Source organism: Eulemur rufifrons, chromosome 28, assembly GCF_041146395.1.
Source record: "Eulemur rufifrons isolate Redbay chromosome 28, OSU_ERuf_1, whole genome shotgun sequence".
Taxonomy (NCBI): domain Eukaryota; kingdom Metazoa; phylum Chordata; class Mammalia; order Primates; family Lemuridae; genus Eulemur; species Eulemur rufifrons.
Genome location: NC_091010.1, coordinates 46,068,738 through 46,094,678, shown reverse-complemented (window position 1 = coordinate 46,094,678; position 25,941 = coordinate 46,068,738). Strand labels below are relative to the sequence as shown.

General features: G+C 36.6%; 1 protein-coding gene across 3 annotated transcripts in view; it reads left to right on the top strand.

Annotated features, from left to right (window-relative positions):
* Positions 1–25,941, top strand: part of HPSE2 (heparanase 2 (inactive)) — a 526,089-nt gene that overhangs the window by 330,506 nt on the left and 169,642 nt on the right. For all 3 annotated transcript variants that reach the window (XM_069460602.1, XM_069460601.1, XM_069460600.1), the window contains one exon: positions 7,585–7,632. In XM_069460602.1, coding sequence (XP_069316703.1) covers positions 7,585–7,632 — 48 coding nt within the window. The remainder of the gene's footprint in view (positions 1–7,584; positions 7,633–25,941) is intronic.

Here is a 25,941-nt window from a genome sequence, read left to right as displayed (position 1 = left end):
TTTACTATAACTCAAGATGAATAATTTTCTCACAAGTTTTTCCTAGGCTTTTGTGTGGAATGGCTGTCACATCTTATTTGTATTAGTTACATAACTAAAGATTCTTTTTGTGGACAAGGAAGATCAGGCTGCTGCATTCTTATTGAGGTATGTACTCATTTAGACATCCAGTTCCCTGTGAAGGATGTATCCTCTTTCCTGGGAGCAAAATTCAGAATCCAGTTTTTGGGGTTGTACTCTGTGGTCCAGAAGTAGAAATCAACCCCCAAAGACCATGAATAAAGATGGGCCTTATTATAAGAGAGAGCTGTGATATGCCCTGGGAGAGAAAGCTCAATAATATTTCAGATACGTCATATGTGCAGGTGGATAACAGAGGAAAGAAATTCTCCCAGATTTGGGGTCCCCTGGGGGAGGAAAGGAACTCTCACAATGAAAGGAGATATTTTGTTCTTTTCTATAGCAGCCTATTGGCTCTAATGTGAAAGACTCTTAAATACTAAAATATCTGCCTGGCACTGGCCAATTTTCTTTGACATAGGTACCTGTCCCCTTCCTTCTCTTGTCCTTTTTTGCATGATTGGAGGTCAGCATGAGGGCAAATACCCCTTGCCCTCTGAGATCATAATCCAGATTTCTGTCATCGTAATTCAGGTATGGAAACATCCAACCTTGGAAAACCAAGACCTTCCCCTCTTGTCAATATTCACATACTGGGTCATCTTTAACTTGTATATTTGTAGACCTACATCTAGGGATTAGAATGGAGTAGATAGTTGAAAATCCTTGGATAATACCAGACCCTAAATGGAATTTTATTTTCCCAGTGGTATTTCACTCCTGACAGCACTATTCTATGTACATGTTATTCCACCTCTAATATTACTGTTGCTGAGCATTTTCCAGCTGTGTTGAAGGTATTCATTTATGTGGTTTGGGCCAGTTTCTGAGAAACAGGCAGAACTAGAGAGCAGAAGAATCCATCAATGTTAGATTTGAACAAAGAAAATCATAATCTTTTTGGACTTGCTGTCCAAAAGATTTATTTATTTATTTATATTTATTTAATATCCAGCATGGATATTAAAACAGAGTATAGGAGTGGTATAGATTACTATGTATAAAATATAGAAAGCCCTAATTTTCAGGGAGGGAGCACAGAGGTGGGGAGAATACCCCAAACTCATTGACTATAACATCTGTTTCTTGAAATTTTATCTAATCATTTTCCTTTATGTGCTATTTCTGTGGTTGGTTTTTCTTTTTCTAGTTTCTAAAAAAATATTTTCTATTTTCTTTTTCTATTTTCTAAAAAAATATTATTCAAAGACTTCTGAAAAGAGAATATTTGCCCCATTTTAGATGAGTTTTTTTTACTTCTCAAAAAACAAGGATGTGTTTGGTCATCTTCATGGTATTTGGAAATGCATATTTTGTTTGACATTACTTGCAAATTCGATTTTCTTCCTCAAACTAAGTGTAGAAATGCTTCCATGCTTCCATATGCTTGAAGTTGATCTCATTATTTTGGTAAGAAGGAAAAAAGAAGAATGTAGTTTATAGCAATTTTCACATGAACTTAATACTTAATATTACTGTTTCTTCAAAGTTAGCTAAAACAACTTTTCCACTGCTTCAATATATGACTGAAGTTAAACAGATAGTATAATTTGTTTTAAAATATTAAGTTGTGATTGAAATATTTTATTTTATTTTTTTAGGGTTTAGCAGGAGTGTTATTTTTTTTTATTTTTTTTTAAATTTCAGCATAATATGGGGTACAAATATTTAGGTTACATATATTGCCTTTGCCCCACCCAAGTCAGAGCTTCAAGCATGTGACATATTTAAAAACATATAATAAAACTATATTTTTCTATTTTGATTTCTCATACAAAATAAGACATTAGGTGAGAATCTGACTTTAATTTTTTTTCCTAAATAGACAATATGACATAGCACCATTAAAAATGCTTCAGTTTTTCATATACAAAATTCTTTTTTATGCAATAAATTCTTATATATAAATTTTTAAAGTTTTTATTCTGTTCTGCAGCTCTCTTTACTAAATCTTGAGCTAGGAATGTTTTAACCATTGTAGTTTTTATGATATATTTTAATATATGGTGTTATAGATCAAATAAATACCCCTCTAGTATTCTAATATCTCAGAATTTTCTTGACTTCTTCCAGATGAATGTTAGAATGATTTTATAAAGTTTCAAAAATATCTACTGAGATTTTTTAATTTTTTTAATTAATTTATTTTTTAGAGACAGCGGCTCTCTCTGTTGCCCAGGCTGGAGTACAGTGGCACGATCACAGTTACTGTAACCTTGAACTCCTGGACTCAAGTGATCTTCCCACCTCAACCTGCCCAATAGCTAGGACTACATGTGTGAGCCACCACACCTGACTAATTTGTAGAGACAAGGTCTGGCTATGTTGCTCAAGCTGGTCTTAAACTCCTGGCCTCAAGTGATCCTCTTGCCTCAGCCTCCCAGAGCACTGGGACTACTGGTGTGAGCCACTGCATTCAGCTGGATTTTTTATTAGAATTCCCTAAACCCATAAGTTAGTTTAAAAAGAATAGTTGGTGTTCCTCTCCAGAATCATGGTAGCTCTTTTTCTATATTTGATGTTTAAGTATTTTTCTATAAACTATTTAATATTGTATTTATAAGTACAGTATATTTCAAATTCAATTATATATTTCATGGATTTTCCTTGAGGGATGTGGGGTGCAGGTATAGAGAGAAAACATTAACATCACTTTAAATGTCACTAACTCTATAGTTTTCTCATTCTTTTTACAATATTCCTTTAGATAATAGAACGTTATTTAATGACTTAATTCTCACATATAGTGGAACAAACTATCCAATGCATATGAGGATTTCCAAATTATAGTTCATGAAGAACCAGTTTCCAATTTCCAATGTGCCAAATTAGATGTGTTCTTAATTTCCTGTCCAGAGTCTTTTAGCCAAGCAGGGCATTAATGATTTCTTTTGGTCTTAATTTTCTTGTGAACGCATAGCTGTTACTGTCAATGACTATTTACTTTAAGTTCTCTGAGTCATATTCAGGAGGATCACAATATATTTGCCAACATCAGCATCAAAAGTCCTCTCCTGGGTTCCTCATCATGGGGAATAGCATTCCTTGCTGCAATTAAAACTTTGACATCCAATGAGATATAACCTAACCCCAGTGAGATTGGCCTCTATCAAAAAAATCCCAAAACAACAAATGCTGGCAAGGATGTGGAGAGACAAGAACACTCTTACACTGCTGGTGGGACTGTAAATTGGCTCAACCTCTGTGGAAAAGAATTTGGAGATACCGCAAAGAGCTAAAAATAGAAATACCGTTTGATCCAGCAATAGCATTATTAGGCATCTACACAAAAGAGCAAAAGACATTCTACAATAAAGACATCTGTACCCAAATGTTTATGGCAGCACAATTCACTATTGCAAGGATGTAGAAGCAACCCAAGTGCCCGAAAATTCATGAGTGGATTATTAAAATTTGGTATATGTATACAATGGAATATTACTCAATTATAAGAAACAACAGTGATCTAGCACCTCTTATATTTTCCTGGATTGAGCTAGAGCCCATTATCCACAGTGAGGTATCACAAGATCGGAGGAATAGCCTCCATATGCACTGGCCGTCAAATTGGCACTAACTGATCAACACTATGGTGCTCACACGGTAGTAATATTCTCCAGGGATTAGGGGGTTGTGGGGGGGTAAACTCACAACTAATGGACACAGTGAGCATTGTAGAGGGGAAGGGCATGCCTCTAATCTTTGCTTGGGTGAGGCAAAGACATAAAATGTAACCTAAACGTTTATACCCTCATTATATCCTGAAATAAAAAAAATAAAAAATAAAATAGAATAAAATAAAACTTTGGCATCCTCTCTTCCTCTTGAGCACACCAACAGTGTTTCTAAAATATGTTTTTTCATTCCCTCATTTCAAAGACTCCCCTCTCTCTGTAGTAATCTCTTGCCAGTTTATCTACACCAGTACCTTTCATCTTAACCATAGCCAGAGTGATATTCCTAAAACTCAAATCTGATCCTAAAACTCCCTTGCTTATGTTTAAACACAGAATAAATCCAACAAGCACATATGGAAGACAAACTAGCTATATTTTACAGTAGTACGTTAGATGTTAGTCATACAAAGGTAAATAGAACCTGGACTTGTACCTCGTTACGGGTAAAGGCCAGACTTGTTAACATCACAGGGCAGCTTGTAGTGATCTGACCAGCCTGACTCCTGCCCTTCCCTTCCGTGTTCCCTGACATCTAGCCCTACTGGACTCCTGAGAACGCAGCTCACTTGACTATTCCTTGCTTTGCTCATCCTGTTCTTTGCCTAGGCTGCTCCGCATGGTAAAATCCTACACTTCTTTCAGTGTCAGATTAAATGTCCTGTACAATGGGAAGATTTTCTCAATCCGTATTCCTTCTTCTAACACCGTGGAAAGTAGACCTAACTACTCTCTTGACTACAGTTTCACAGCAGTTACTTTGTACCAGTAGCACAGCATACAGAAATTTTGGTAGCTAATTGTCTACCTGTCTATCTCTTGGGCTTCATTGTGGCTGTCTCATAGCAGAGGCCCTGAGTCAGCGACCTTTTGATACCTGCATCCAGCATATTGCCTTACAAATAAGCACTGAAGTGCTCAAGTCTGTGAGATAAAGCTAACAAAGAAGGTACTCAGGCTTTTTCCTTTTACTGATTAATATAGCAGTATGTTCTCAGTGCAAAAATTCAAGTAATTTCTTGCATCTTCGAGTTGTACTATACTTTTCAGCCTCAGTAAAAACAGCGTGGAGGCAGCATAGGATACTAGAAAGAGGGTAAGATTTGGAAACAGAGAACCTGGGTTTAGTTCACACTAGCTCTATGAATTTGAGCAAGTCACATAACTCAGCTTCCTCTACTGTAATATAGGAATATCTACCTAACCGGGTTGTTTTGAGGATTATGGGAAATTATACGTACAAGAAACTGAAAAACAATTTATAATGAGAAAGCTCTGTAAATGTCAGTTATTTTCATTATGATTATTTTTATTTTTTTAGAAACTGGGTGTTGCTCTTTTGCCCAAGCTGGAGTGCAGTGGCCCGATCATAGCTCACTGTAATCTTGAACTGCTGGGTTCAAGAGATCCTCCTGCCTCATCCCCTTAAGTAACTGGGACTACAGGCACACGTCACCACACCCAGCTAATTTTTAAATTTTTTGTAAAGACAGGGTCTCACTATGTTTTCCAGGCTGGTCTTAAACTATTGGGTGCAAGCTATCCTCCTGCCCTGTCCTCCTAAAGTGCTGAGATTATAGGCATGAGCCACTGTACCTGGCCTTATTATGGTTAGATGCTTGTATTTAAGATTATCTAGATTTTCTAATTTTTCAAATATCTTGGGGAGGAGGTATAAAATTTCATCTTCCTCTCTTTATTTTTGAGTGATCCTACTTCTAAGATTATCATCAACAGACTCCATTGTTTAGAGTACATATGTGGCAGGGATAGTATTTTAGATACTAACCTGTTTTCTTTCTCCTTGTATTTTTCCAGTTTCCTTCTCTCCATTCAAGCAGAAAGCTGGTTGTGTGCTTATTGGCTTAGGGGTAGACCAGGGCATGATGGAAAAGGCAAATAGTGCATAAACCTTTCTGGCTTTTGAATTCCAAAAGCGAATTCCTAGAGACATAGGGCCAGAAATAGCAAGAAGAGTAGAGCTACTCTCCCAAACTCAAAAGAGATTTTTCTGGGCTGAGGAAAGGAAACAAGGTAAAGAGAAAGAGAAATCCATGGTTTTCAAAACCAGAGGGTACCTGTTTCCCAAGGAGTGCTATGAGGGTGGGTGGTGTGACCCCATAAAATTGGCTGTTTGGGGTGTCTGGAGTTATTACTTCTCTAGCCAGTAGGGAAGCTAGTAATCTGTATAATGGGATCAATAATATACACCTCACCAAGCAAAGTAATTTTGAGAATTATAAGAAATAGCATGTGTGAATGGCTTATACTCAGTAAATACTCAGTAAATGTTATATTCCCTCCAACCCACATTAATATTTTGGCCCTGCCCGTCAAACCAATTCCATTCCTGGATCTCCCCCATGCTCCATTTTCCATGTTCTTGCTTGAGGACTGTTAAATGGCACTGGAGGGAGAAAAAAAAAAAGGTAAAACCATGCAGACAAGAGTCAAGCCAAGGCCACTGCAGCTCCCTTCTCTTCCTCCTCCTTTTCCTTTTTCTCCTTCTCTCTTTGCCTTTCATCTTCCCAGTCCTCTCCTCTCCTTCCCCTTCTTTTCTTCTTCTTTTATAAACTTCACTTTGATGCTAACCAAGAGTTCTGCTAGCCAGTCCTATGCTTCTCTCATTTACTCGGCAAAGAAACTCTCAGTCTTCTTTTGCCATCACATCACAGCAGAGCCTGTTTGGGCAGCACACAGCAACCAACCTCTTTGCCCATGCATCTGCCTAGCAAGATTACACTGAGATAGAGCAGGGGTAGAGCCTTCTAGACAAAACACTGTCTTCCTCCCTGGTGGAAGAGTTCTTCACTTATGAAGTACTATTAAAGATTGCTTCGCTCTGAAGAAAATTTCCTCTCCAGGGTCTCAGGGATATAAGGAATATCTTAAAGAACTGAGATGTTCCTTTTGACTTCCTGCACCTGGGTGGCAACTCTCTCCAATAGTAGTAGTAGCCAAGATAGCATATGGCCTCAGAACACACGCATGAGGAGAAGGAGGTAGGTGGATGATTGAGTTATTCACAGACATGCGATTTATGATACCCTGTGGCATCTGTGAGTCTCCATATGCATCCTCCTAGCCCTCTGGTTTTCCTGGAACCTCCAGGAACACGGGGGTGGGGAATTGCTAGCAAGGCTTTGATGTGTGCTTAACTGCACAGGACAAGGTCTGGTTTTCTTTTTGAGCTAAGCATGCTTGTCAGATGACATTCAATTCTATACTTAGCTGCTCCAGAAGTAGATAGATTTCTCTTGTGGTGCTCAGGTTTCTACACTCAGACAGGTGTGGCAGTCCTTCACTGGGGCATATTTGATAGCGCTTTGTACTTACATAAATAAATTTGGTTTTCCTATGCTCTTTCCAGGAAAGCCTGTGGTTTTTCAAAGGTGTCTATTGTGCTGTCATCCTTGGGAAATGTTTCTGTTTATTTGTTTCATAGCAGATATCAGAGTCCTTAGATAATAGCAAATGGGACAGTTAAGTTTTGATTATAAGGAAATTGATGTGGGAGCCATCAGGCATGGGCTTGGGAAGACAGACATAGATAGAATGCCTTATTGCAGTCTTGATTTCCAGATGGTGAGGGATGTTTGGAGAGCTGAAAGTATAGTTACCTTCACCTTCTTTACAATTTGATCTCCAGTAGCTATGGATAGGCCACATTTGTGGCTGTCAGTCCTTTCAGAAAACATAGCTGCTTAGGGATTAGTTCGATTTATCTTATTTTAACCTTGGGGGTGTGGTTTACTTGAAGTTGCAATATCTTTTTTTCTATTCCTTACAGATTCATGAAGGTGGCAGGAAGCACTGTGGATGCAGTTACCTGGCAACAGTAGGTATTCACCATTTTTGCTCTTACTTATTATCAGCTGCTGTGAAATAAAAGACAACTAGTTGTCACCAAATTCATAACTTCATCCTCCAAGAAAAAATTTAAAATTAACTTCACAGCAGTTCTTATTGCTATCTCATAGTACTATCATTTTGTTGTTTTCAGAAAAGCAAAACAAAACAAAAACAAAACACTGACACAATTTGGAGAGGCTGGCTATTATGTACACTTTTAAATTAATCTGTCACCAGTGAACTGGTCATGGGGATCTAAGCCTGCCTCCATTGCCCCATAGGCTTTTCCTTTGGGAATAAATTTTCTTGTTTAAGAGAGGAAATGATTTTAATTGCTCAATATATCAAGTGAAAATAGAAACACTTTGTTATATTAATGGCAGTGGTCTTAATTAGTGCCAAGTGAGTCACTAATATGAAGCAGGTTTAAAAAAAAAAGGAATCAATAAAATGAAGCAGCTTGAAGAGAGGGAATAAACTCCAACTTTCCAGTAAGAAGCTTACAACGGCAAAGACCTGTTACCCGAAGGATAGCTTGAAAAAAGATAATTACCTAATACGTAAATTTAAATATTCTTTAAGTCTTCTTATGGTATTTGTGCCAAAATTTCCAGCATGTAACTATGTCTCACTAATTCTATGCTGGAATGCTGCTCTGCTTTGCTGTAAGAAATCTATCCCACAACATCTTCCGAATCTTCTTTCAGCTAGTGTGGTGCCCACAGCTTAGACATTTGTGCTCCCATTCTGGGCCCTCATAGGCCTGGACTATGGCCACCTTTCTCAGTGTCTCGAACCTTCTAGCCTAGTGCATGTGCTCCTCTTGTCTATCTTCTGTCTGAAGTGGGTCACATTATCTACTGCAGATTTGTGACAGGTGTGAAGGGGAAAAAAACGGGATGAAATCTTTATTAAATATCCCCAAAGAGTTTTTGGTTTGTTGGCAATCTACAGCTTCAATCATAATGGCAAATATTTTAGTTCACATTTATACTCTTAGTTTCTCTAAACAACAAGTTCCAGGTATTTTCAAAAGCTTTGATCTTTCTTCAGTTTATTTGTTAGTCATAGATTGACTTAAAACCCCACAGTGTTTTCCTTTTACACATAGACCGAAAGCCAAACTCTCCACTCTGGCCTTTTGTATTTGGCCTCTGCTACCTCTGATCTCATCTGGTGCCACTCTGCCCGTACTCATTCTGTCCCAGCACACTGGTAGTCTTTCGGTTCTTTGTAGGTTCATGTGCGAATCTGCCTCAGGATCTTTGTATATGTTCTTCCTTCTGCCTGAAATGCTGTTCTCCCTCCTCTTTAGGTACGTGGCTCCTTCTCATCTTTTAAGTCTCACCTTACATGTCATCTCCTCAGAGAGGCCTTTCCTAGTGCTCCTAACCAAAACAGGTTCCCCATTTCATTCTTTTTATTAGCTCTTTGTTTTTTCATAGCACTTATAATAACTTATAATTATTTTTTCTTTATAACTTGTTTTTGTAATTTGTTTTTCTCTTTCACCAGAATGGCACGTAATCAATTTAGCAAATGCTTATTTCTACAATTGCTTATTAGGCATTTACTATGGGGAAAAATAACAATGACAACAACAATGACAGTACAAATAATAACTATGCTCCAAGAACTGTTCCCAAACTTTAGATGCTTTACCATGTCTCATCCTCACAACCACCAAATGAGGTAGGAACTATATTTATCTCTATTTTCCTACAACTTAGAGAAAAACCAAAGATTACATAGAAAGTGGCAAATTTTGGACTTGAAGTTGTGTCTGTCTCACTCCACGGGCTATTGTCTTAACTGTTAATGTCACTTTCCTGAAGTCCTGTTAAACATCCTCACTAAAAAGGCTATTTGGATAATGTAGCATCAAGGCTGAACCTTGAAGCATTTATAGGATTTTTAGGGAGAGATAATGAGGTCAATGTCAGAAAAGTATTGACTAAGAATGTATGGCTTCAATTATTACAGCTTACAGAGAAGGATCAGAGAAAGTTTTTCTTTTCTGTTCTAGCACTCTCCCTGGCACAAATGGAATAAAGTGAGTGGTTTTTGGTTTTTTTTTTTTAATAATGGAAAAATACATTTTTAAATAAATACATTTTGTTTACTGAAAAATATTGGCCACGTCTCAAGATAAATATCAAATGTTTGCAACTACTCCAAAAATACCCCCCAAAGCAGGCAGGGAGTTGTGTTTCTTTTGGCTCCAGGATCAGCACCCGTTTCAGACAAGTAGCACCTGGAATCTACAATTTATCCCTTCCAGCCATAGTTTTCAGTCAAGACTTGGAAAAGTCATGGAAGAATCCTAGGAAACCCTGGCCAGGAGGACTCAGTGAAAATTAAAGCCAAATGCCATGTTTCTTCAACCCTGGGAGATGTTGAGGTGAATATTTCTTAATAATGTAAAGATATCAAGAGTCATTGTTAGGGAAAAAAGAATTAACATAGAATTTGTCATTTGTCACTATATGGATATATAGATGGCCAAAAGAACCAATTCAGTATTGGGATATTGATCGTGGAGCTAGAACAACCAGAATTCTGAGTGTGAAGTCATGAATAAACATCTCTGTAGTTGGACTATTTTGATTTGGAAGCATATTCTTGGATTTGCCATATTTTGAGACCAAGATATATGGCAATCATTGGTCCTACCCACCAACCCCTGTAGAAAACTTAGCAAGAGTTAGTGAGATGAAGTTATAATTCCAAGTAGAGTAGCTTATATAAGAATAACCCTCTCATAGATAGCAATGATAAAATCTGGACAAAGTGTTTTAAAAAAAAATCCTAAAACACTGGAGAATGACCAAAAAAGGCAGAAACTAAAGGAAGGTACTCAACTGTGGAAGGAAGTTAATGGTACTAGATGAGATTTACCTTTATATGACTTTTCCTCTGTGGTTACTTAAGAATCCATGCATCATAAGGTAACTAGAACTCAGACAGAAATACATGGTTGTTTTGGCTCCAGGTGTCAGAAGGAAGGAGTCAGAGGCTGGAAATTGATGGTGGAAATATAAGAAAGCAGGAACTACAGGGGAAAAACACCAGATATGCATATAAACTTTCCTAAAATCTTTGTCTGATCCCTGAAATGTGTATATTCACGGGAGACTCCAAGAAGCCTGGCAGAAAGCAACAGCTGGAAGCATGAAAGAGTTGAACAGAGATTTCAACTGCTGTCACATGAGAGACAGAAATTAGAATTTGAATCTCCCAAATTTAGAAAGACTTTATAAACACCTTGTTCTTTCCAATGAAACCTAAAGAGTTACACCTTAGGAGTAAAGTCTTTGTCTCAGGACTAAGGATGTGTCCTACGACTCATGTATAACCAAAACAGACTTGCCCAAACAAAGCATAAACTGACACCTCCACAAGAACAAAATGATCAGTCATTCATTCAATGTCCTGCTAGATTCAAAATCAACATTCTTCTGTCTCTACAGTATATCATCCACCTTTTGCAGTGTACAATAAAAAAAATTACTACGCAGGCAAAGACAGGAAAATGTGACCCATGTCCAAGAGAATGAACAATAAATAAAACTTTGAGATGACTCAGGTATTAGAATTAGCTGACAAGGATTTTACAGAAGCGATTGTAAATATTCATAGAGTTAAGGGTAAAATGTTCATATTGAATAGATACATGGAGAAATATCAGCAGTGAAATGGAAATTTTTTAAAAAGAACCAAATGGAATTCTTGAACTGAAAAGAATATCTAAAATGAAAAACTCACTGATGGGCTTAACATGAGATTGGAAACCACAGAAGAAAGAATTAACTTGTATAATGAGCAAGAGAAATATACAATTTAAAGAACAAAGAGAAAAAATATTGGGAAAAAATGAACAAAGTTTCAGTGACCTCATTGCCAATTTCAAGTGGTCTATCATATGCATAATTAGAGTTCAGAAGGACAGGAGAAAGAGAACGTGGCAGAAATTTTTTTAAAGAAATCAAAGCTGAACTTCTCCCAAATTTGGTGGAAAACATTAATTTGCAGATCCAAGAAGCTAGGCAAACCCTAAAAAGGATAAATACAAAGAAAATCATTCCTGGGCAAATCATCATCAAGCTGCTGAGAATGAAAAATAAGGAGAAAAATCTTCAAGTCATTCAGACAAAAATAACACTTTACATATTAGCCAACACAAATGATGGCTAATTTGACATCAGAAACAATGGAAGACGGAAGACAACAGAACAACATCTTTATTTTTTTTTTTTTTTTTTTTTTTTTTGAGACAGAGTCTCACTCTGTTGCCCAGGCTAGAGTGAGTGCCGTGGCGTCAGCCTAGCTCACAGCAACCTCAAACTCCTGAGCTCAGGCGATCCTACTGCCTCAGCCTCCCGAGTAGCTGGGACTACAGGCATGCACCACCATGCCCGGCTAATTTTTTCTATATATATTTTTAGCTGTCCATATAATTTCTTTCTATTTTTAGTAGAGATGGGGTCTCGCTCTTGCTCAGGCTGGTCTCGAACTCCTGAGCTCAAACGATCCGCCCACCTCGGCCTCCCAGAGTGCTAGGATTACAGGCGTGAGCCACCACGCCCGGCCAGAACAACATCTTTAAAGTGTTGAAGAAAAATAAAGTCAAGCCAGAATTCTATATCCAGAAAAATATTCTTCAGAAATGAAAGTAAAACAAAGATGTTTTTGATAAATCAAAGCCAGTAGATCTGTGCTACAAAAAATAGGGGAAGTTCTTCAGACGGAAAGGCAATAGCACTGGAAGGAAAGTTGGATCTCAAAATATAATGAAGAGCATTGGAAATGGTACATTTGTGACTAAATATAAAAGACTAGTTTTTTTCTTAATTTATTTAAAAAACAATGACTCTAGTGCAAAAATGTAAATTGTATTATGGTGTTTATAACAATATAGATATAAAAATATATGGCAATAATACCACAAAGGATGAGGAAGGGAGGAGGCAGTAAATAGAATTATACTGTTGCAAAGTTCTTTTACTTGAAGTAGTGCAGTATTTACTCTAAGAAGACTGTGATAAGTAAGGTGAAAATTATGTCCCTAGAGCAATCACTTAAAAAAAAATGACTAAAGGTATAGCTAAAAAGCCATGTTGGAATTAAAATGTAATACTAAGAAATATTGAATTGACCTTTTTTCAAAAAGCAGGAAAGGAGGAACAGAGGGAAAAAAATGGGAAAAATAGAAATCCAAAAGCAAAATGGTAGACCTAACAACCACATCAATAATTACATTAAGTGTAGATGTTCTAAAGAATGTTATTAAAAGGCAAGGATTATCAGACTGGATGCTATAGAAGACTCAACTATATTCTGCCTATATGCTTTAAATATAAAGACAAAGATAGAATGAAAATAAAAGGGAATGAATTATATATATATACCATGCTAGTAGTTATCACGAAAAGCTGATAACTGAGTAGAACTCCATGGTATACGTATGCCACATTTATCAGACTATGTTGATATTAGACCAAGTAAACATCAAAAAAGGAGTATTGTGAGAGAAAAAGAAACTATTCATAGTGATAAAAGGGTCAATTCATCAGGAAGACATGGTAATCATAAATGTATGCACCTATGATAGACAAAATAATGGTTTCCCCACCAAACATGTCTGCATCCTAATCTTCAGAACATGAAAATATGTTACATAGCATGGCAAAGGGTATTTAAGGTTGCAGATGGAATTAAGGTTGCTAATCATCTGACCTTAAAGTAGGGCACTTATCTGGATTATCCAGATGGAGCCAATATAACCACAGGTGTCAAAGAGAGAGGCAGAAAAGAAGAGGCATAGGAAGATTTAACTACAGAAGAGGAGGTTAGAGTGACATGATATAAGCAGGATTTGACCTGTCATTGCTAAATTTGAAGACGGAGGAAGAGGTCCATTAGCCAAGGATTGTGGGCAGCCTACATAAGCTAAAAAGGAAAGAAATTGGATTCTTCCTCAGCACCTCCAGAAGTAAGATAGCCCTCTCAAGACTTTGATTTTAGACCAGTGAGACCCTCATTGATTTCTAACCTATAGAACTGTAAAATAATACATTTGGACTGTTTTAAGCTACTGTTTGTGATAATTTGTTTAGAGCAGTAATAGAAAACTAATACGGGACCTAATAATAGAAATTCAAAATATGCAAGGCGCCAGATTTAGTGGCTGATGCCTGTAATCCCAGCACTGTGGGAGGCTGAGATGGGAGGATCACTTGAACCCAGGAGTTTGAGGCCAGCCTGGGAAAAAAGCAAGACCCCATCCCTATAAACAGTTAATAAAAAAATTAGCCAGGTGCTGTGGTGTCGCCTGTAGTCCCAGCTATTTGGAAGGCTGAACTAGGAGGATCACTTGAGCCTGGGATTTGGAAGTTCACAGTGATCTGTGATCACAGTGAGCTGTAATAATGCCATTGCACTCCAGTCTGGGCAAAAGAGCAAGATTCTTTCTCATCAAACAAAAGAAAAAAGAAACACACAAGGAAAAAAACTAACAAAACCAAAGCAGAAAGAAATAGATAAGTTCACTATTATAGTTGGAGATTTAAAAACACCTTTTTCAGTAACTAATAGAACTAGATTAAAATAAAAACAGTAAGGCTACAGAAGATTTGAATAACACTGTCAAACAGCTTGACCTAATTGACATTTATAGAATACAGTTGAACACGTATTCTTTTCAAGTGTACATGGAACATTAAACAAGATAGACCATATGCTCAGCTGTAAAACAAGTCTCAATAAATTTGAAAGGATTGAAATCATGCAGAGTGTATTTTTTGAGGACAAAGATTGTTAGTATTAGCAGCAAAAATATATATAAAACTTGTAAATATTTGGAAATTAAATATCATACTTTAAAATAATCTATAGATCAAAGAAGAAATCATGAGGGAATGTAGAAAATATTTTGAAATGATTATGAAAATACATTATATCAAAATTTGTAGAACTTATCAAAAGCAGAGATTAGAGAGAAAATTATAGTTTAATATGCTTATATTAGAAAAGAACACTTAACATTAATGATCTCTGTTTCTATCTGAAGAAGTTATAAAAGAACAGATTAAACCCAAACTAAGTAAAATAAGAGAAATAACAAAGATAAAAGCAGAAATCAATAAAACAGAAATTACAAAAATGGTAGAGAAAATTTATAAAACCAAAGTGTTTCTTTGAATAGATTAGCAAATTTGAAAAACCTCTACCTAGAGAAAGGAGGCATGGGGGAGGAGGGGCGTGAAAAAAGAGAGAATGAGAAAGAAATCACACAATTTCTACTATCAAGAATGAAGGGATTCTCACTATAGATTCCACAGACATTCCAAAGTACTATAAGGGAATATTATGAACAAATTTATGCCAACAAATTTGACAATAAAATTGAACAAATTCCTTGAAAATACAACTTAGAAAACTAACATAAGATTAAAAATTCTTAATATCCCTATGTATATCTGGTTCATTTTGGAAAATCTGGCAGTTTCTTATATAACTAAATATATACCTATCCTATGACAAAGCAATTCCACTGCTAGATATTTACCCAGAGAAAATGAAAACATGCCACGAAAAACCTTTACAGGAATGCTCATAGGAGTTTTATTGTTAATAGGCAAAAATTAGTAACATCCCAGTTGTTCAACAGAAAAGAATGGATAAACAAATAGTTGTATATTCATACAATGGAATACTACTCAACAAGATAAAAAAAAACTGATGGTATATGCCAAAACATGGATGAATCTCAAAATCATTATGCTGAGTGGAAAAAAGCCTTATACCAAAAAAACACATTTTATTATTTCAATTGTATGGAGTTTGGGAACAGATTTTAAAATTCAGTACATTGCCTCTGAGGGTGTGGGGGGTGAGCATGTGGATTGAGAGGGAAAGGGCATGAGGGAATTTTTCAGAGTTACTGTAATATTCTACATCTTGATGGGGATTTGGGTAACACAGGAGTATGCATTTATCAAATGATGTGCTTAAGATTTGTGCATCTCATTGTATATAAAATGTACTTAAGAAAAAGAACCATAAGCAGATTTTGAATTCTAGTTAATGGTATGCCTGATGATGTGTTCAGGATGGAGAGTACCAAAGTTTGCAACTTATTTTGAAATGCCTCAAAACATAAAATGGATCAATGGATGGATAGAAGGATAAACTGATAGATGTGTGAAAAAATAGTAAAATGTTAAATGTAGAACCTAGGTGATAGATATATGGTGTTCACTGTACAATTCTTTCCCCTTTTCTCTAGGTGTGAAATTTTTCCTAATAAATTATTGGGGAAAAGCCTAAACTGTTACAACTAAACAAAAATAATCTTATTTATTATGAAATAATATATTCTTGTGAAAATACGTATGAGAAACATAAACGGGAAAGTGCTTTTGTTAATAATGTTAATCCTTGGATGTAGGGAATATAGGGATTCTTTTTTCTCATTTTTAGTTTCTGTAGTTTCCAAATTTTTTATAATAAGCATGTAATGCATTTATGTTTATAATAAAAATATCATCAGTGCCCAGCTCCACCCTTCCCACCCCCAACCTCCCCACTCTGCAAGCAACATTCACAGTTTTAGCCACTTCTTCTGACATTTGTTTCCATGTTTCTAAACAACAATCTGATTCTGCTATTTCTTGATTTTTTTCCAAATTAAACATCTACTAATTTCCTACTATGGAAGATGAGAATTTAGCTCTCATACCTCCCTAGCCCCTCATACATCCAAGCATATTTATTTATCTTTCTTCATCCTCTAATATTTTATCTCTTAAGTATTGGTTAGGTCAGAATTCAGTGTTTATATTTTTATTACATGTAAATATGATTCACAGCAGAGACATGTGGTGTGTTATGATTGCATTTTCTTTCTTTCACAACTTTTTGTTTCCCCTGGAGTGAATAACTGTCTCTTTTTTCATTTGTTTAGCTTCCTATTAGTCTTTCCTAATTCATCTCTAAACTGTATCAGGGTAGTAAATCTCTTCTCTCTATACACAGACACCCCAGGTAACCATCAGTTTCATCTTCTCCTTGGAGATCTGCTCCTGGAGCCATCCCTCCTTCTGTTCCCATCTGGACCGTTGATCTCTGTGTTTCCTGAACAGCTGTTGTCCTGGGATTGCCCTTCACCATCATCCTGGGGATTCCTATTGACTCTCTTATTTGCTGGATTCGTGCCCTTTTTTGAGGTTTACTCCCTCGTTTGGTGGAGGATTTCTTCCAGCAACTTCCTGAGAAAAGATAAATGAGAGGTCAACATGTTGAGACCTTGTATTAGAGTTTGATTTATATTTTGGATGCACATAGATTTCCCTTAGATTTTGATGCTTGTGTTCCATTTTATTCTAGCTTTCCCTGCAACTATTGAGAAATTTCCAATATTTTTATTGGCCCTACTTTTTTTCTCTGTTGATACTTTTAAGATCTTCTCCCAGTCCCTAGTGATCCTTCATGTGGTTCTCTTTTTATTCTGTTCACTAGGTATGTGGTAGACCCTCTCAATCTGAAAGTCATGCCCTTCAGTTTAGGGAAATTTTCCCAAATGTTTCTTCTTTGATAGTGTCCTTCTTTCCATCTTTTGTGCTCTCTCTTTCTGGAACTAACTATAATGCAACCTCTAGTGCTCTGCTTTCCTTTAAATAAGCAGTTTCCCAACTATGCAGGGCAGTGGTTCTCCAGTTTTTTTGTCTTCGGACCCTTTTCACTCTTGAAAAATATTGAGGACTTGAAATCACTTTTATGTGGATCATGTTTATAGGTACTATACAGATGGTCCCTGACTTAAGATGGTTTGAGTTACAATTTTTTGACTTTACCATGGTACGAAAGCAATATGCATTCAGTAGGAACTGTACTTTGAATTTTGATCTTTTCCTGAGCTAGTGACATGCAGTATGATACTCTCTCACTATGCTGGGCAGAGACAAAGAGCTGCAGCTCCCCGTCAGCCCTGAGATCATGAGGGTAAACAACCAATACCCTACAGTGTACTATGTTGCCAAATAATTTTGCCCAACTGTAGGTTAATGTAAGTGTTCTGAATATGTTTGAGTTAGGCTAGGTTAAGCTATGTGGTAGGTTAGGTTTATTAGATTAATTTTCAACTTAGGATATTTTCAACTTACAATGGATTTATCAGGACTTAGCCCCATTGTAAGTCAAGGAACATCTGTATTAGAATTTTTAAAAAACTTCAAATTATTTACTTATTTATTTAAAAACAATAAACCTATTACATAAAGAACATACATTTATAGAAAGGATATTTTCCAAAACCAGAAAAATTAGTTAGACGGGTGACATTATTTTATATGCTTGCAAATCTCTTTAATATCTGACTTAATTAAAGACATGTGGATTCCCATATCTGCTACATTCTATGAAAATATGTTGTTTTGGTTTAAGAATATGAAGAAAATTTGGCTGTATATTAATAGTAAGATGTAGCTGGAAAAAGGAGTATTTGAATATCCTTTTTCAGATAATTGTGGTTGTTCTCATAAACTACAACAAAATTCAACAGTGATAGTTTCAATATACTAAAAGCCAAGACTTCACCATTATCCATATAACAAAATTGCAATTGTACCCCTTAAATTTATACAAAACTAAAACCCTATAGAATAACTTCATTCCCTCTCACTCAATTCCTTCTCCCTCCTTTTTTGTGTATAAACCACTCAAGTAAGAGTTAAGCTTTACAAGTCTTGGGGATAGGTCTTGAATTACAGTGGAGCTGACTACTACATGGAATACCTGGGGCAGGTGTTTGGAACAATAAAACAATAGCAACATGTAAAGATGAAACAAAAAGATTAATTATAATGTGGAATATGAAGCCATATGAATGAACTTCTCATACTGTGCTGTGTTAAAACTCCATTGGTCTTGTACTTGGAATAGACCTTTCACCCATGCCTGATTTTATAACATCATGAATTGATCATTTGGCAAATATTGTATAACTGAGTTATGAGTTATACAGATCTTCCAAATGTTGACACATTTTATTACAAAATTTTTAAAATCACATTTGCTAATATAACCACTGACCTAGTCAGAAGTCTACATTTTGAGAAGCTGACAATCTTAATGGTGGCAGATATGAATTTTCTAAAATTTTAATTTTCACCTAACAGCTCCAACTTTATAATCAGCCACAAGTTTTGTCAGATGTTTTCCTTGATGTGACAAGCTCACTTTTATCATTTTTGAGAAAATGTCTTCCAAATACCCAACTCTAAATAATTTGTCTGGCAGCTGTTTTTTGAAGTTTCATTCCATTTAAAAAGTGACCAATTCAGTTCACAACTCAATCACACAAGTGCTTGTCAAGACAACAATCGTACTTTGTTATGGAGCAAAGTATGTATATTTCCCATTTTGTTATACAGAATATTTTTTAAATGTGTACTCAAGGGTTGAAGTTTAATAAAATTAATTTTAATTACTTTGTCAAGGACATTCTTAAGTGAAAGTAACATTTTTGTTTAGTTACAAGTATGTGACAGTGACCACCAGTACAGTTTGGTGCTTCTGACTTGATTTGTGCTAAGGTACCAGCAGTTTTACCCACTGTTGCTTTAGACAATCAATCCAAATGTCAACATAATTTTTCTAGTACAAACCATGAGAGCCAAATAAATAACACTTTACATTTCATCATCACTTGTATTTATTGCCAAGCATTCACATAAAACATCATTGATGATTAATTGGTGCTGATTACTGGATAGATAAAAGAAAAAAGCTATGTCTGTAGATTTATCCATTTTTTAAGGCGAAAGTACACTTTTACTAACAAGATATTAACTTTGTCTTCTTGTTTGCAACTAAATCTTTAACAAGTTACTGTATTGTTGGGAAGTGCCATGGGTATGATTTCTTGTACTGGCTTTTCATCCAATGGGCATTTAGCAATGTCAACTGTACAAAGCTCTATTAATCTCTCAGCTACTTTGTGTACTTTTCCAGTCAGTGCAGTATAATATCTTACCCTCTAAGATGGCTTTCTAAATTCAAAAATTAGTTTTCAAAATAATTTTAAAATGTTATTGCAAAACAAGATAAGCAGGTCTTCTTATTTCCATGTAGGCACAAGAAAAACATTAGGATTTCAAAATAATAACTGATTGGATGATTATGAGGTTATACAGGTTATATAAAAGATATTAAAAAATAGCTCATAAAGATACAATAGAAAGTATTGAGAACAAACTGAGTTGATTTTTGAAAACATACCCCAAAACTACACCTTAGAAAAATCTAGAAAACAAGAATATACCAGCATATATTCCATTAATTATCAGAGCAATGACATTGTCACATGTCATATAGACTCTGGAAAATGCTAGGAGGGTGAAACAGGCCAATAATGTCTTAATATCATTATTAAAATAATTTTGAGCTCAAGGATTCCTGAACATGTTTTGGGGACCCCTCAAGAGTCCCTGCACCACACTCTGAAAACTGTTAATGTGGGGAGAGAGTGGGAATCTGATGGTCTAATTCCTTCTCAATTCTCCTGTTCCAATCCACCCATCCCCTCATTCTCAAACCTGGTCTTTTCAACTCCTGAGACATCCTAGGATTCTGCAGAAAGAAGCTGCCTGCTTTTAGACCTCCCTCACCACAGGAGTAGAATTCAGCTTTCTTTAGCCAGCTAAGGCAGTTACCACTCTTCCTTCCATTTTCTAATATCAACATTTTTATTGCTGTTTTCTTCTTGCCCTGTTCTCTATTCTCTTAGACCTTGTGGGTAAATGGCTTTTTTTTTTTTTCCATTCCATTACTGTTGTTTTAGTGGGGTTTAGGGAGGGAGCTTTAGTTAATGTCTGTATTTAAACCACCATACTTAACCTAAAACCCTACTGTCTGTGGTTTTTTTTTTTTTCCCCCTCTCTGGGGTTATTTTTAATAAGGCAAATAAAAATTTTTAATTTCCAAAAAATATGAATCTATTATTAATATATCAAGTTAACCAAACCTTGGTGTTCCCAACACCTAGGCCCCACCACATACTAAAAGGATAAAAAAAAGACCCTCTGGCTATGTGGCCCAGACATCAGTATTTTTAGGAAATTCATTCAGTGATTCTGAACTACTACTTCCCTGGAGCCTCCTGATTCAGCACAGTAACCCCTGGGTGCTTAAACTCCATGGGGCACACTCAAAGTGTGGTTTCTAGACCTGCAACATCAGCATCACCTGGGAACGGATGAGAAATGCAGATTTTCAGGCCCCATCCCAGACCTGCTGAATCAGAACCTGTGAGAATGGGACGCAACAGTCCGTTGTAACGAGCCCTCCAGGTGATTATGATAGACTTTAAAGCTTGAGAACCACTGCCACAGAAGATGACTGCCTGGATATGATTTCTAGGAATACATCCATCACCATATTTTTTGGCATAAAACTTTCTTCAGTAGCTTCTTTTCTGACATGTGGATGCGGGAAAAGATGTAAGAAAAATTGTCCTGGGACTTGACCTTTAGAAAATTCCTGTCCCTTGTGGTCAAAGTCATAGCTTCAAGTCATCTAGTTTTCAATAAGTTTTTCTCTTATATAAAAGTCAGCACTTTTCTCTCTCTGGTCTTAGTCTGCATATATATATATATATATATCATTCTTCACTTCTGCTATTGCAGAAAAACAAAATATGGTGCATATACTATAGCTATAGGCTTAAGGAGATCAATTTTAAGAGATCAATTTTATAATTTAGATTTTTTAGCTACATTTAAAAGCATAAAAACAAACATTTAAAAAAGAAAGTCATTGTAAGAGCAACTATGAATTTGTCCACAATAATTTAAGTGTAAGCAAAATGACTCTGACAATAGGATCTATTGGAAATTCATGAACATTTCCAGGGACATTGGAATGACTTGTTAAGCAAAAATTCTGCTTAAAAGGAAAACCTGAAGAAATCCATCATGTAGATAACCAATTTTAGAGAAAAGAAATTGCTAATAAAACATGGACCCTATTTAGAAAAAAGTTGAAAAACAGATTTAACAAAGTAAGTGATTCACAGGAGTGTTGAAACTTACTTAAAACACTATTGTGGAAGCAAAGGACCTATAGGACTATACATTATGGTTTGGTAGAAACAAGGTCTTTGAAGTCAAACAGGCCTGGACAGAATCCCTCCAACCCGTTGTAGGTTTGTGACGTTGGGAAAAAGTAAATCCTTAAGAGGTCAGTTTTCCCATCAATAAAGTAGGGTTAATGCCCACCTCACAAAACTATTGTGAAGACTAAATAAGGTAATATGTTATGAAAAGCACTTGGCCTAGTACACACAGCATATTGAGCCCTCACAAAATGTGAGTTCCCTTCTGTCTTTCCATGATCCCTCACATTCCTTCACAATCTCTCTGTATTTATGAAAATGTCTCACTCTAGAATAAACAGATATTTAGCACATATTCTATTTCTGAGCATTTTTATAGCACTCTGCAGATGCTTCAAGGGTTTTGCCTATGGCCTTTTCTGCCAAAGGAGGAAACTGGGTGGTTCTGTGGGGTGACCCTGTTGTGTTTTATTTACTAATTCATCAAAAGATATTTACTGAACACCTACTATGTGTAGGCACTGTGCTAGATGTTATAGATAGATAAGGGAGCAAAAGGAAGCAGTATCCTTCCCCCAGGGAAGCTTAGTGCGCTTCTAGTTAGCAAGAAGTTTCTCCCATTAGTGACCATTTCTACAAGCCATGCTTATCTCTTTCTTCTGAAAGGGAAGGTAGAAAAGAAGAGGTGCTGCTGGTTGAGGAAGTAAGGACTATAATAGAAAGAAAATTCTCATGGGCCCCAGAGGGTACTATGCCTAGACAAATGTCTGCTACAGAGGATTTAAAAAGGAAAGGACAGGGAAGGAAGGGAACCATTAATGACATATGGAGTTTGGCTACAAAAAAAAAAGGAAAAAAAAGAAGAGAGAGAAAGTGACAACTTTCTAAAAGCAGGTTAAAGAACCAAAGAGTTGTTTTAAGAAAGACTATACACACACATTCCTATATGTGTATGTATATATCTTATTTCAGTTCAGCGTTTTAGGTGGGCAAGTTCTGTGCTAAGTTCCTTACAAAAATGACACAAAGCATGCGTTTTACTGTTTAACAGACTTGAGTTCCAGCCATTAGCACCTACTGTCTGTATGACCTTGGCCAAGCTGCTCACCACCTCATTGTGTCTCAATGACTTTGTCAATCAGGTATATTGATATCTGTGACCCAGGCAGTGGGCTCCTTACCACTGGCACAAGCAGCATTTGTATAATAGCTCTCCTCTCAGCCCAACTCTGGAAGCAGTGTAGTCTCCATCAGTGGCTCCCCTTACCTCCCTCAGTCACCCCAGAGAAGCTACTTCATGTGTCTGCTGTTGATATAGGTGAGAGAGGGTCTGTACTCCTTTCTCATTTCAGAATATACACACATACCCAAAATCTCATAGATGGCTCCAATTGGCATTATCTCCAGGTTCAACACAGTCAGGGGAGTTAAAATTGAGCTTTGCACTTCTGTCTAACTCCCTTGTGCCTACGCTCTGGATATAAATGTGGAGTCTTATGGTGTACATCTCAAGGAGGTCCCCTCATAGTGACTCCTCAGGCAGTGGAGAGTGTCCCACATGAACCCTCTTCTCCACTTCCCCACCAAATATCTCAGTCCTTTTTCTCTCCCTCCAGATTCTTGCCCAGTTAGTTCGCGGCAGGTCTTCAACTAGCCAAAGGAGAAAAATGCTGCCTCGTGAGCTAATTGATTTCTTCTAGTTCATTGAGTAACATAGTGGTGTTAAGAAATTGCAGTGATTCTTTCCAGGAGTGCCTGGGACTGTACTCCCCAAAAGAGAACAGTATTTCATGAAGACTTAGATGTTGGTCCAGCAAGTATTCAAAGCCATGGGATTAACAAAGTTGCATCTTTCTGGATTTTACTTGAAGATGAAGAATAACACTGGAGGGCCATAAGATTGCATGAATGTTTAAAATTCTGAAAGAAAGTTTGAGCAACCTCCAGCTCTGTCCACAAATGCCTTCCCTGCTAAGGAGGGAAAGTTTGAGAAACACTGGTCTAGGGCCTTGCACATATCTGATAATACCAGCCATTCATTAAAATCTACCATGAACATTATATACATTATAACAGGGGCATCTGTTAAATGTATGGATATTAAAAGGGCTGCTTTCAGAGGCTTATTAGGCTTGAAATCCTTGTAACACCCCTTCTATCTTTGTACCAGGTCCCAATTGTCCTTGTCTCAGTCACACTGGAGCCCAGGTGAAAGGTGCTAATTGGTCAAATCTAGCTATCCTGCAACTTCATAGGAAATTAAAGGGTCTGGATAACAGTTTAGATTTAGAAATTCTTTATCCTCACTTTCCTTATTCCTCTGCTAAACAAGTATTGCACTAGTCTGGAGTCAGACAATCTGGTTTTGAATCCTGGCTGCAAGACTTATTTATTTATCTTGAACAAGTCACTTAGCTGCACTGAATCTCAGCTTTCACATCTGTAAGGTAGGTGTTCATGCATTCAAAAAATATTAATTGAGCATCTACTGTGTGCCAGGCACTGTTCTGAGTGCTTGGGATAAGTCAGTGAATAAAACAGAGAAAAATCCCTGCCCTTGTAGGGCTTACATTCTAGGGGAATATATTGGGTGCAGGTGGGTTGAAAGATAATAAACAGTAAGTATGATAAGTAAGTTACATAGTATATTAGAAAGTCAGAATACAGGGGGTGCTGGAGGGAAGAGGGCAGACTGCAGTTGTTAATAGAGTGATCTTTTAGAAGGGGAGATTTGAACAAAGATGTACAAGAAGTAAGAGAGTTAACTAAGCAGACACCCTGGGAAAGTATGTTCCAGGCAGAAGGAGCAGCTAGATTGAAGGTTCCAAGATGGGAGGGGGGTTTTCTTGGTGTCATAATAGTTCCTACTATACAGGGTTGTTGTGAGGACAAATGAGATAATGCACATAAAGCATTTAGCATTGCAATTGCAAGTATTTGATAATTTTTGTTTGTCATTATTGTGAAAGTCACATTTCTAAATTTTTAATATGTTGTAGAATCTTTTAAAATGATCCACATAGCACACATTCATGTAATGGTACCTTTTTGAAGTTGCTATTTTCTTCCATATATAGTTTTTACTTTTACACATAATACTTTGAGATGAAAAAATATAATTATTATCTCTGAATAATTCTCTTCCTTGGCAAGAACCATGAAAAAGGTATAAAATATGTTAAGAATTTTTTAAAAACCTAAACAGAAGATGTGACTACTGTTCCCATGTGCTCAGTTGCTTTTATCAAGCCCTCAGTGGTTCTTATCTGAAAAGCTGCTACTGTCAAACCACAGCCACCTTCCAGGGAGGACTTTCCAATATTCCCAACCAATCTAACCATCTTCCCTTTCTATTTCCCTTTTCATTTTACAAGAAAAAAATGGGGAAAATTTATGTAATTGGAATTCTATTTTGCTGTCTCAAAATGCAAATCTTCAGAGGAACAGAAATTCTTATATGCACGTTAGGGTGTTATGTAATATATTGTGTGGGGGTGAGGATGGTGAAAATAAAATGTAAGAACTAACATTAACTGAAAGCTTTCCATGTGCCAAATATTGTTATAGCTTCTTTATATAAAGTTAAATCCTTGTGAGACTCTACTACCTTGGTACTAAAGTGTGGTCCAGACCATCAGCATCAGCATCGCCTGGGAGTTACCAGAAAGGGAGTATCTTGGGCCCCAACCTAGACCTACTGAGTAGAAATCTGCATTTTAATACCCCCATGTCTTTCATATGCACATTAAAGTCTGAGAGTACTGCCCTAACAAGACGAATATCATTAAGATCATCTTCCTCAGAGGAGAAAAGTATGCTTCAGAGAGAGCACATAGCTTGTGTAAGTACTCACAGCCAGCAAATGGCTGTCCAGGATTTAACTGAGGTCTGTTCACGGAGCAGAGGCCGTACTCTTTCCACTACGCTACTTCCCTCACTAGTTCGTTTTAGTAGGCATATTTTATGATTTATTTTATAGAAAAAATAAAAGAAATCAGTCAGCTCCCACTTGAATGCACTTTGAAAGCATTTGCACAGACAGGCTGAATATAAACACCTGGCCCAAAGAAGAGCGATGGGAAGATGATAATTGAGTTTGTGTGTGGCTGTGAGTGGATGAGTCACATGCTCCCCTGCTCTCCTGAGGTAACCTGGCTTTCTGTTGAATTAGGGAACCCAAGT